General features: G+C 34.3%; 1 protein-coding gene across 2 annotated transcripts; it reads left to right on the top strand.

Annotated features, from left to right (window-relative positions):
* The first annotated feature begins 367 nt into the window (after positions 1–367).
* Positions 368–7859, top strand: LOC100245449 (uncharacterized). 2 transcript variants are annotated; one of them, XM_002265746.4, is made up of 7 exons: positions 368–633; positions 3061–3188; positions 3381–3616; positions 3694–3952; positions 6614–6793; positions 7293–7448; positions 7527–7859. In XM_002265746.4, exons 2-7 carry the CDS (start codon positions 3162–3164, stop codon positions 7701–7703), a joined length of 1035 nt encoding a protein of 344 aa, XP_002265782.2. In that variant the 5' UTR covers positions 368–633; positions 3061–3161; the 3' UTR covers positions 7704–7859. The 2 variants fall into 2 exon arrangements, with proteins under 2 accessions (XP_002265782.2, XP_010659058.1); XM_010660756.3 differs by having other exon boundaries at positions 385–633; positions 3365–3616.
* Positions 7860–12510: the final 4651 nt, after the last annotated feature.

Here is a 12510-nt window from a genome sequence, read left to right as displayed (position 1 = left end):
AATTTATTTAGAGGTCAATGAAAGAAAGCAGATTAATTTTTGGATATTATTATTTTTTATTTCTTTGCAAAAGTATTTTATTCATTTTTCCTTCTTTTTCTCTATTTTTCAATTAAATAGGATAATAAATATGAAATTACAAATTTAACCTTTCATTTTTTTATTAAAAACATATCCATTTTGAACCAGAATACCCTCACTTTTTTCTCGTAAAAATAACATTTTTTTTAAAAGATATATGTAAATAGTGAAAATATTGAAGGGTATTTATGGTAAAAGTAGGTTACTTTTCAAATTAAAAAATGTAAAAGATTAATTTTATAAATTTGAGATATTTTCGTCTGTTTTAATCAATTAATCACAAAATGTATAGGAAAAAAAGAATTCAATTATTCCCACCAACACCGGAATTAGACGAGTGGAAACTAGTATGACTCCAGCGCTCTTGTTGAGCTGTCATAGAAGCTTCAGTTTCTCTGTGAAATCATTCAACAATTTTTTCTGTTCTTTTCTTTTCTTCTAGTTTTCATCTTCTGCAAGGAAACAGCCTTCCGAGTTCGCTGCTGGGTAATGGTCTATAGAATAGAGAAGTAGGGTTTCTCAAATGCCTGCTTCTAGCTTCAGCTCTGTCTGGTAAGCTTCAAATCCCCTCTATTTTTCTTTGCCTTTGTTTGTTTGTTGTTTTTTTTTTTTTTCCTTTTTTCATGCACGATAATTATGGGAGTGTAGTGTTTGTTTCTGGGTTTTAATTTGTCTTTTAGATTCTAACTGTTTTGATTTTTTTTTTTTTCGTTTTTTTTGGTTATCACCCAGAAAGTGGCTGTCATTGTGTTTAATGTTTGATGGTTAATTTTCGTTGAGAAAAAAATTGAGGAGCTTTGTCACTGTATGATGCTGCATTTTCTTGGTTTTAAAATTTTCTATTTTTTCTGCATTTTAAAAAATTTTTTTTCTTAGAAACCAAACAGAAAATAATGGGAAAGTTTACACTAAAAGGAGGATTCCTCCTTTGTTATTTATTTATTTTTTCCCTCTTGAGAAAGAATTAGTTGTTGATTTGGAAGGGGGAGGGATTTGTATGTGGGGAGTACAAACCAATATACCTCTCTCTGAAAGATAATGCTGAGGGGGTTAAGTTATATATGGGAATGCTCAACTCAACTCAGTGAACCCTAGTTACTTAACTATGCTATAGGGAAAATGGTTGTGGAGAATGGAGATTTGCTGGGGAGAAGGAATCCTTAGTGGATATGGGCCGTATTAGGGAAAATTAGTAAGAAGGTTAGGTTGGATACTCTAGGAAGGGAAAGGGAGCTTTGGCTTCTGAAAAGCTAAGGAAGGGGTGGCTCTTTTCCTAGGAGAAGGATATGCGTGTGGGTTAATGGGAGCTGCTTGGGTCGTTGGAATCCTTGTTTTACGAGGATTTTTCATGATTGGCTTTTATAGTTGGTAGAGCAGTGCCTTATGCAATCCAATTCAGAGGTGCTTGGGCAGTGTGGTCCAGAGCAGTGTAAATGAGCATTTTTTTTTATTAGGAGTCCATTTGGAACTTATATAAAAAGCATTTTTGAAAAAAAAAAAAAGGTGTTTAAGAAAATTCAGATGACATTTTTAAAAAGTTAAAAAAATCACTAGTAATGCTTTTTGGAGAAGTACTTGATAAGTGATTCTCCTAAAAGCACTTATACAAAAAACACTTCCACTAAAAAGAGTTTGTATACAAACACTGCCTAAGACACTCTCAATCCTTTTGTAAATCATTATCTTTGGGTGGTCCTGTTGGTTTCTTGCAAAGGAGGTTTTGAAGGTTCCATTTTTGTTTCTTTCAAACATTTTATTTGGGAAGTGGTTTGCGACGAATTTTAAAGACTGACCTGTGGCAGTGTGGGCCCTTGATTAGTTGGTTGGCCTATATAAGTTCAGGGGGGAATTTGCCAACCAGTCTCATCCATTGTGGGAAGGTCAGCAATTTGTGGCATCTTTTGTTTTGTTTTGTTTGTTATTGTTTTGGTTTGGGATTTCTTGGGTGATTTGGTAGTCAATGAATGAGTCATTGATCAACTACCATGGAAGTTTTGTGGGTAAGGCACTCTAAAAAGTTTGGATGGTGGCTCCTTTATGCTTGTTTTAGTGCATTGGAACAAGAACAGGAGGATTTGGGGATTTTGAGTGCTTGGGATCAGCTTTGAAACAGTCTTACCTCATAGCTTTTTGGATTGGTCTAGGATTGTTTAAAGGTGGTTAACCCTGAGCAATTTTATTTTCTTTGCTTGCTTCTTACTAGTTTACTAAGTTGCAATATCAAGTTTGGTAATAACAGCACCTCTTGGAAAGATTTATATTTATCAGAGAGCATCAGTCAAATTAGGTTGGGCTCTGAACTCAATATGAAGCATGTTATCATTCATGCATTGAATTGACACTTGTTGGTATGGTATTCTACCTTTAAGTAGGATTCTGAGTAAGACACATCCCAAGACTATGCCTACAAAAATTAAGTGTTAGATTCTAGCTATAACGCTTTTGAATGGAATCAGATCTGATCCCAATAAGGTTGAAAAAATGAAACTGAACCTAAACCTAACACCAGTGAGGAAAAATGCTAATCCAATACGAATGGAACCAAGGAGGTGGGGTGGATTTCTGGAGGCACTGAATTTCACTAACTCTAGTCTTAATTCCAATACCTTTTTCCCTTGATTATCAATATATTTCATCACTTGTTACATCCAAGTTGGAGTGGTAATGAGTTGTTCCATTTGGTTGGGCTCTGTTTAAGGGGATGTTGTTTTTGTTGGTCCCCTACTCTTTTTTGAGTTGCTCTTAAGCATTCTTTGTATACTTCCTGTGTGCTTTGGGACACTTTTCTGGAGTACCTTGTTTTAATATATTGCTATTTACCCATAAAGAAATAGTGGTAATGAGGTGTTCCATTTGTCATGGTTTCTTTCTTCATTTTTGTTCGGTTTCTATCACAATCCATTTTATCATAGCTTGTGGAAGGGTTCAAGCATTGATAAATTGTAAAGAAAGAATGATAGTTCACAATGCATTTTGCAGGTATTACTGATGATATTTCTGAGGAGGATCAAAGTGAGTGTTCTGGTTAAGACAACACAGCTAGTTCAATGAAATGATGCCTTGTCACCATCTTTGTTTGCATGAGGAACATAATAATGGACAAGGAGGTATGGCTGCTAGCCTGATTATTCATCTTTTTCAAATGATCCCTCTTCCTTATAATTTTTATTTTATTTTTTTGGGCTTTCTCTCATTAAAGTTTGGATTATTATCAGAAAAGGCAACCTAATAACATTCTAATTGTTTTCTCAACATATAGGATTTACTTACTGTAGTTGTCTAGTTGATCCTTTTTGCAGATTGTATTTTCATCCAGGGCATCAAAGAAATCACCATATGTGTTTTGGCTGGTTCTTTTGTTTTTAATCATGGCATTTGGGGTATATATCTGTGGTGTATCCCTCACACGGGTAACTGTGCCATCAAAACCGACAAAAATTTCCTTCACGAGGGTTGAGAGAACTTGTTCTATCAATGGCATTCCACCAGAAGAACTAGTCTATGTACATTTTCCTCAGCCCAAGACTTATAGCAGGTCAATTTTCATCCCTATATACCTTGTCACTTCCATATTCAATTATTATGCCTAACCCACAAAATTCACTTTATCAGGGAGGAATGCAAATGTACCCCAGTCCGGTTCTTTGTTATTTTGTCCATGCAGAGATCAGGAAGTGGGTGGTTTGAAACGTTATTAAACAGTCATCCCAATATTAGTTCAAATGGGGAGGTTTTTTCCTTGAAGCAAAGAAGACAAAGTATGGAAACAATTCAAAGAACTTTAGATACTATCTATAACCTAGAGTGGATCAGTAGTGCTGCAAAAAATGATTGTGTTGCTGCAGTTGGGTTCAAGTGGATGCTAAACCAGGTTTGATGATTCTCTGATTACTTGTCATCTTACTTGCTTCCCTGTGATAAATGTGAGAAAGGCTATTGTTCCCTTCTTGTCTGTTTCCTTATGGGCCAAATATGAGGCTTTCCATTTAAGTACTTTCTGAATGAACTTGTTGACCCTCCTTTGTTCAAATTAGATCATATACCAAAGCTCCCAAGTGCTTGTGTGTCTGTTGAGCAGGGATGTAGGGCTTTTTTAGGACATAAACAGAAAGGGATGCACCCAGTTAGTTTTCTTCTGAATTTTGAGAGCACAGATCTTTGTACAGAATGGAATCTTTTCCAGAAGAGAAGGGAAACAGTAAAGAAAGATACCATCCCATAGGGGTCAGGGAAATTTATAATGCAAAAGTCAAATATCTAGGATTTTTCGCAAAGTAGCCCTGCTTTGACAATCCTTTTTTGGACCATAGATGGAAGGGCAACCCTTGAAACTCTAGCTGATCATGTAGGAAAGAAAAAAGAGGGGCTTCATTTGACCATGGTGGCCACCAACCTGGCATGCCCTATTGCCATTGTGCAGCCCCACTTCTCCCATCTTGCTTAGAAACGTGGCATATTCTAGGGATTCAACAAAGATCACTCCCTGCATTGGAGCAAGGGGAGTTAGGTAGAACATGTAATATCCAGTTTTCTTCTTCCTTCTTCTTCTTTTTAAACTTGGCACAGTTGTGGTTATCATTTGCCCATCCGCTGAAATTGCATTTCTAAAACAAGCTACTTCCAGGTCCACTTTTGTTCTAGGTTCTAACGTCTGCCTCTCTGTCTTCTTCTGCCATCCATGCTTGCATAGAATAACGATGATTCTTTTCCATGGATGTCCCCTGTTTCCTCAATTTTCCATAACTTTCACCATGGTAATCTTTGATTTCTCATTTGTCAACTAAGAAGGGATAAAATGACATCCTTTGGATATCCAAACTACGATTTTAGTGTTCTCCAGTATGGCTATGAACTTGAGTCATCAGTTTGACGCATAGTCTGATTACTTGATTGACCTTCCATTACTGTTCAAACAGATTTCTAAGAGATGAATCCTTTCTTTTCCTCTATGCTTCTTGTTAGAACATGCCAAAAGACAAACCCTTTTTTTTCCTCTATGCTTGTTAAAACATGCCAAAATCCAGGAGATCTCCCCATCAAAGCTAAGTGTTACAGAAACACCTCAACTGTGCTCCATAATGGTAAGCCAAGTTCCTCTGTTTTCTTCATCCTGTATCTGAAATGACTTATTCCCAACTATGCGACACCAATATTGCCATTCAGGCACAGTATCAGTAATTGATCTGGCTTTCAAATTTGACTATATGTTTTCTCTGTATCTATAATAACTAGGATGCCACTTCTGAATCATGAATAAATACCTTCTTCCCCAGCATGCAGAAAAGCTATTGCCGTTCCAGCACTTTATCAGTAAATAATTTGACTTTCAATTTTAACTATAGGTTTTTTTTAATGTGTGTGCATGTGTTTGTATCTAGCTTGCAGATGATACATAGATTGCCACTTCTCAACTGCCAATCAACAACCTTATTAGCTAACAACACATTTAAAATCTGCTGTCCTTCCAAAAATGCATTTTGAGTGTCAGAAATTGCTTTATTGATTAACTTTTAATTCTAAGAGCTGGAAGTGAAATATGGTATAAAATTTTTGTTACAATTGTCTTTGGTTATCTCCATATCCTTTATAATGAAAATGTGTGTATTTAAAAGCTGTATCTACTTCACATTTAGTGGTTCCCACAAAATAACAAACATATTAAGTAAATAGTGGTTGTTATGTTAAGATTCTGCTTGAGACATCATTTCTATGTGCATGTAATGAATCATTAGAAATTGTCATTTTTATCTGTAGGCGAATGTAAATAGTCATTAGAAATTATCAAAAAGATGTGTGGTAACCTGGTAGACAGGAAGCATACAAGGAACACTGGAGCAAAACAAAAATAAATGCAGCAAAAAGCCAAACTAAGAAAGGCCCTAGATCAGAAACAACCTGTCCTTTTTATGCTAAGCATATATGTGCTATCTGCATACAAAAGCAGATAAAAGCCTTTCTTTGCATACCATTCATCTGAATCTTTATTGCTTAACATAGAACAAGAAATTGTAGACTATTTCACAGCCTCTACTTGGGGATTATTTTTAGGATTTCAACAAAGAAGGTATCATTTCTGACAGCTGTTGGCGATGCTGAATTTTTATTTATTTTTTAAATGAATTATCAATGAAAATGTAGGAGCATGTGTATCAAACTCAGTGTTAAATAGTATTACATATACATAGTTCATATATTTGTATATATGTATTTGTGCTTTTGTAAATTTTCATGTTATTTTGGTAACGTATTGTCAGATTGTTCCTAATTTCTTACCTTCTGAATTTATTATCAACCTCTGTTTTAAGTTACTCCTTAATTCTTATCTAAAGCCCAATGTGTGATATTTAGTGATCTCATTGCCCTGTTCACTGTAATTTTCTTCCACATCGTCATTCATCAATATTGTAAACATGTTTACAATATTGTAGCTTGATTGGGGAATGAATGTAATTAGTTCATTTATTTTCAGTTTTTGGATAAGTTCATATTATATTGTCCTTTAACAAGTTCTATTACTTGCCATTCTTTGCAGGCTGTTATGGTTTATCACAGGCAAATAGCCAATTATTTTAACCAAAAGGGGGTGTCAGTTATATTTCTCTTTCGGAGAAATCTTTTGAGAAGGCTTGTATCCTTGCTGGCCAATGCTTATGATAAAGATGCAAAACTGATCAATGGAACCCACATGTCTCATGTGCATACAAGGGAAGAGGTCTCTCTCTCTCTATCTATCTATCTATCTATCTATCTATCTATCTCTCCATATCTCTCTCTCACTCGTATCAATGGCACCCACAAATCTTATGTACATAAAAGGGAAGAGGTCTGTACGATTGTTTCAGACCATTGCATCTAAAGTAGCTACAAAACCCATGTGCATTATTAGTGAACAGCCTCCTTTGGGGTCCCAAATCAAGGATGTGATGGCAGTGCTGATCTCACTATTTTAGTACAACGGGGAGGTTATTGTTCTTAATAGTTATGATTTTTTTGGTCTTTCTGATTATGTTTCCATAAATTTTTCTGCTTAGAATCTTGATCTCTTCAACATTAAAACAGCTCTGCAAATTCTAATTTTGTTCTGAAAACCTTACTTCAAACAACCCTTACATGCTCAATTGATTTTAAATCAAGCCCATTTCTTCAAATATACTTAAAAAGTTACAAGGTCATGAATCATTTATGCACCCTCTTTTAACCTCCTCCTGCAGGCAGATTTACTTGCACAATTTAAGCCTACCCTCAATGTCAGCAGCTTGATAGTGGACCTCTCCACAGCTGAACGTACCATGACGGAGTCTCTAGAATTCTTCAAGAGCAATCGCCATATGATTTTATACTATGAAGATATCATTAACAATCCCAAGGTAGAACACTGAAACAAACCAAGTAACTCCTAATCATAATCAGCTTCTGAATATTTACATCCTGTGTGTTCTTCACAGGCATTATCTGATGTTCAAGAGTTTCTGAGAGTTCCATTTAGAAAACTAAAGAGCCGGCAGGTGAAGATTCACATCAAACCCCTCCATGAACAAGTTGACAATTGGTACGATGTTTATAGCACAGTCCAGGGATCACAGTATGAGCATTTTCTTCACAGTTCTGACTATATTTCTTAGTTTGTTTACCATTAATGGATTATTATTTTTATTTTATGTTACAATTTTGTTATCAGCCAATTGCCATGACAGGGACATAATGTTCTCTAACACAGATAGTGGAGAGTTTGTCATCTGAGAAAGCAAGTGAATATAAACATAAATTTCTTCTTGTTAGAGGGCCTGTTATTATAGCTCTTGAAGGGTTCCTTTTTCATAGAAAAATGACACAACTTGTACACTGCATGTGGGCTTGCAGGTCTAGCAGGTTGGGTTTGGTTTGGTTTTTACTCAATCCAAACCCAATATGAAATAAGGGGTTTTCGACCTTAAATTCAATCCGACCCGATCTCTAATCCGAATTGAGTTCAGATAGTATTAAAAATGATTATCGAAATTTTGCCAATAGATTGAGTTTTGATTGGGTTGAGCTAACTTGTTCAAGTTATCACTAACATTATGTTATTTGGGTAATGGGCCAAATATGTGTCTCAGCCCACTTTGGCTAACTTTGGGTAAGGCCCTAACACGAACCATGACAATGAGCCCACTGCACTGAAATCCAACCCCTATTTTTCCTCACTCTCAAATATCTCCTCATTCCTACAGCAAAGGCTGAGGGCCCGAGGCTAGCGCTGGATCTCTCAGGAACTGAAGGCCCAGAGCTGGATCTTACCCTTTTAACAAATGGATTTGGATTCTCTTATATTATGAAAAACCATACCTCAAAAGACCAATAAGAGTTTGTCTGACAATTATTTTTAGAAGCACTTTTAGTTTAAAAAGTGTTTTTGAAAAAATAAAAAATAGAGTGTGTTTGACAATGATTCTAAAAAACGTTTATAACATTTTTAATACTTAAATGATAAATTTTTTTAAGTGTAGAAAATATTAGAAGCGTTTTCTAAAATCATTGCCAAATGGGTTTTTTAGTTTACTGACAAATTTTAGAAAACATTTTTAATAATTTGAAAAATCACTTATAATATTTTTTGGAGAAACATTTGATAAATGATTTTTTAAAACACTTTCACTAAAAATATTTTAAGTAAAAACATTACCAAACCTGCTGTTATTTTACCGTAGAAAATCATATGCTGGAATTTGTGAGGGAGGCAAACTAATCCATGAAAATGAGGCATTTTCTATGCCAACTTTTCCTTCCATCGTCAAGCCAATAATTGCATCTGTTTGGATACGTGTTAATGTGTTTTACTCTCTCTCCTCCACGCAACATCATCTCTTACTTTCTACTCAACTCAAAAAAAATGGTTGTGGATCATTTGACTTGCTGCGGATTAGTTCAAACAACACTTTGCAGTTGCTTATCTTGATTTTGTTTGGATCATCCAATGGATAAGGAAGAAGAATTGGGACGTATGTGTTAAGAGACCTTTGGAATGATTCATTTGGTCTTTCAAGTAAGTAATTCTTCTTAAAAGCTAATCAAATAATGGCTTAGTTGCCACATATGTCAATACTACTTCCATGCAAAAGCTAGTTTAGGTGAAATCATATCCACAAGTCCCTTCCATGGATTGGTGAAATTTGAACAATCCCCCCAAAAGAAGCCCATAATGGGGTGAATCATTTGTGCCACTTAGACACAATTAGTCTAATCATCTCAATGATAGATGCTTAGTAAAGCTTATTAGGCAGTTGTGTGTATTCCACTTGCTTTATGATATTAATTTCTCTTAAGAATCGTCTCACTTATGCAAGAAAACGATACCTGCCTTGTCCATTATTTCCAAAATTTAAGCCTCTAAAAGAGTTGCTTATGCGTGAGGAATTGTGTTGAAGGCTTCTATTAGGCAAGAAAGTGATGTGTGTTTGGTTCAGTGTGCACTGAAATTTTGGTTTCTTGGCTCTACACGCTTCATAAAGCCATGAAATGTATTTTGGGACACTTCTCTTGGAGTCCATTTGGCAGCGCTTTTAGAAAGTATTCTAGTATAAAAACTTTCTTGAAGGAAAATAAGATAGTTGGAAAAATATCGGTAGTACTTTTAAAAAATTTAAGAATAACTTGTAATGCACTTCTATAAAAAATATTTTCACTAAAAACATTTTGAATAGAAATAATGTCAAACACGCTTTCAATATCCATTGACCATCACATCTTCAATGCCTAAAGAAATCTAGAGTCTTTGGTTAAGTTCTTTTTAAGTAATATGCAAAAAAGAAAATGTTGAAATACTTTAGACAATCATGAAATTATTTATATGAATCGACTTGCACTTCATGCAAGTCCATTTGCATGATGCATAATCAACTAAAAAGGTGAGTGCATTTAGATTCATCCATAGTCTTTATGATCGTTTCCACTAGATATTAGTCATTTTCCATGTACATATTTTGTTATTCGAGATTTCTCAAGATTGTAATATTGAACTCCAAGAATGTTTTAGATGTACATGGATGATGAGAACTCCAATGTGACTAGGGATGGAAATGAGACAAGTTTCTTCAACTACCTTTGTTGCCTTGCCTTTTGATAGGATTGATTTGAGATAAGAATAAGGGAGGTCTTTTTATGTTTTGTTTTGTTTTTAATAATCTGAGTGGGGTTCAAGTATTGTCTATCCCAACTCACCTTGATTATATATATAATTAAATAAAATTAATTTAATTTTCACTTTTTTAACATATATAACAAACAAAATTCCTTTTCATAGCAATAAATTATAAAATTTTTAATCTTTATTTATGTGAAAATTGCATTTATTTTTAATATAATATAAAATTTAAAAATATTAAAATTGATTTTTTTTTTTAAAAATGGGGTTGGTGGGGTGGCTATGGTAATTTCCTGTACCCACCCAATCCCATTTATTTTGTATTTTTTAATTTTTTTTGGATGAGGATGGAAAAAGATATAGATAAATGGGATGAAGTTACTTGTCTTGAACTCATCTCATTCGCTTTCCTAAGTATTGCAGTGTGAAGTGTTCTTTAGTAGCCTTTTTAATGATTTGAACACTTATTCCTAACCCATTGCCTGTGTTTGACGCTTTGACTTTGATGTGTTTTTTGTGTTTAACTTTTGTTTTCAATGGTAAATATAAACAAATTATAGGGATAAAACCCTTAAAAATACAATATGATGTAACAATAAATGAAATTCATTAATATTTATATTATGATTCGAGGTTCTTCTTTTATTATAATTGATTTATACATTATCTATGTTTAGCATTTAGGCTTACATCACTTGCATAATATATGACTTGAGTGCATTAGGAGTTGTATGAAAGATTCAAGTCATATGTTTTTTACAAGTAGATGAGTTTTTCACAATTGGTTCATGGGCATAGACAATCCATTTAAGGCCGTAGTGTACTATTTCTTAATTAGAGAGATGACTGGTCTTAGTCATCAGGATGAGTTTCCCATGGTGAGTGCACTATTGTGTATGGTTGTACATTAGACATAACCTATACTGAATTATGACATTGACTATCAGATTGTCATGACTTTACCAATCTAGTATGATGCATAAGCTCTCAACCTTGAGAGAATATTAAGGTAGTGTTGAGGTTTTCAGTGGCTTTGACCTATAAGTAAGACCTTGATCGTATAATGCTTATGGATTGAGTTACTATTGATTAAGACAAGTGACAATATGTATTCTCAAAATAAGTACCATGATATCTCATACTTTTAAGTATGACCTTGATTTTGTCCTAAACAACATAAAACATAATAACTCGTATACATGTATTTGTGTATCAGTTTAGATGTGGACTATTGATCATACTTTTAAGTACTTTCACACCTTGAGAGAAGATGTTTGATATGTAGGCTTTAACTTAAGGTTTCTCACATAATGTACAAAAGATAACAAATGTTGAAAGGGTAAATTTGGGCACAAATTTTGAAAGGAGAAATCAACACCAAAATTCAATATGACATGGCTCCATATCAAAATTTTGATAGAAGATGAGGCATATTGAAATTTCAATTGTACATAAAGTAGCCCAACCCATGTTTCGATATCAATTTCATCTTCTATGTATTGATTTGATTTCAATGTCTCCTAGGAAACGTGTTCTTTTCATATCTAACATAGGTTTGATTTTGTTGTTATAGGGGGCTAAATTGAAAATTTTGACATCACTTGGATTTTAACATTTTCTTTTCACCCAATGAGAATCTCCAATGGTTTGGCCTCGAGATCCATAAAGAGACTTATGACACTGTAGACCCTCAATTTTGTCGTCCTATCACATATTCTATTAGATACTTGTTCGATACTTTACAGTAGTTCCTTGGTGGCCCATAGCTAGTCATACTACTTACATTTTTTGAGCCACATTGGAGACTTTGGTTGAGGGATTTATCTTAGCCCGTTGTGACTCTTGGCAGCCCTAATTTAGACTTAGGCCCACTTAGGCACCTTAAACCCATTTAGATACACTTGGCCCATTAGGCATCACCTTAGGCCCATTTAGATGCACTTGGCACCTTCTAGCTTGCACACATTCACCACCCTAGGTTACTTAGGCAATCTTTCAGAATAGGTCACTTGGACACTTCTTTTGGCATAGCCCACTTAGGCGTGTTCTTGATTTTGGTTACTTCTTTTTCCGAGATAGGATGAGTATTGGCTTGACTATTTATTGCATGAAATGAATTTTTATTTTTTATTTTTGAGGGTTTGAGTTTGACATTTAAATTATTATAATCCGTTGCATTACTTTAATTTCTTGATTTTTTCTAATTGCATATGTCTGATATTTATTTTTATACCCTTATCAATTTATTTGTTTATTTACTCACTTATTCATTTATTCTTTAATTCCATGAATTGACATTTTGGATTTTT

Source organism: Vitis vinifera, chromosome 13, assembly GCF_030704535.1.
Source record: "Vitis vinifera cultivar Pinot Noir 40024 chromosome 13, ASM3070453v1".
Taxonomy (NCBI): Eukaryota; Viridiplantae; Streptophyta; class Magnoliopsida; order Vitales; family Vitaceae; genus Vitis; species Vitis vinifera.
This window is presented reverse-complemented; position numbering and strand designations above follow the sequence as displayed.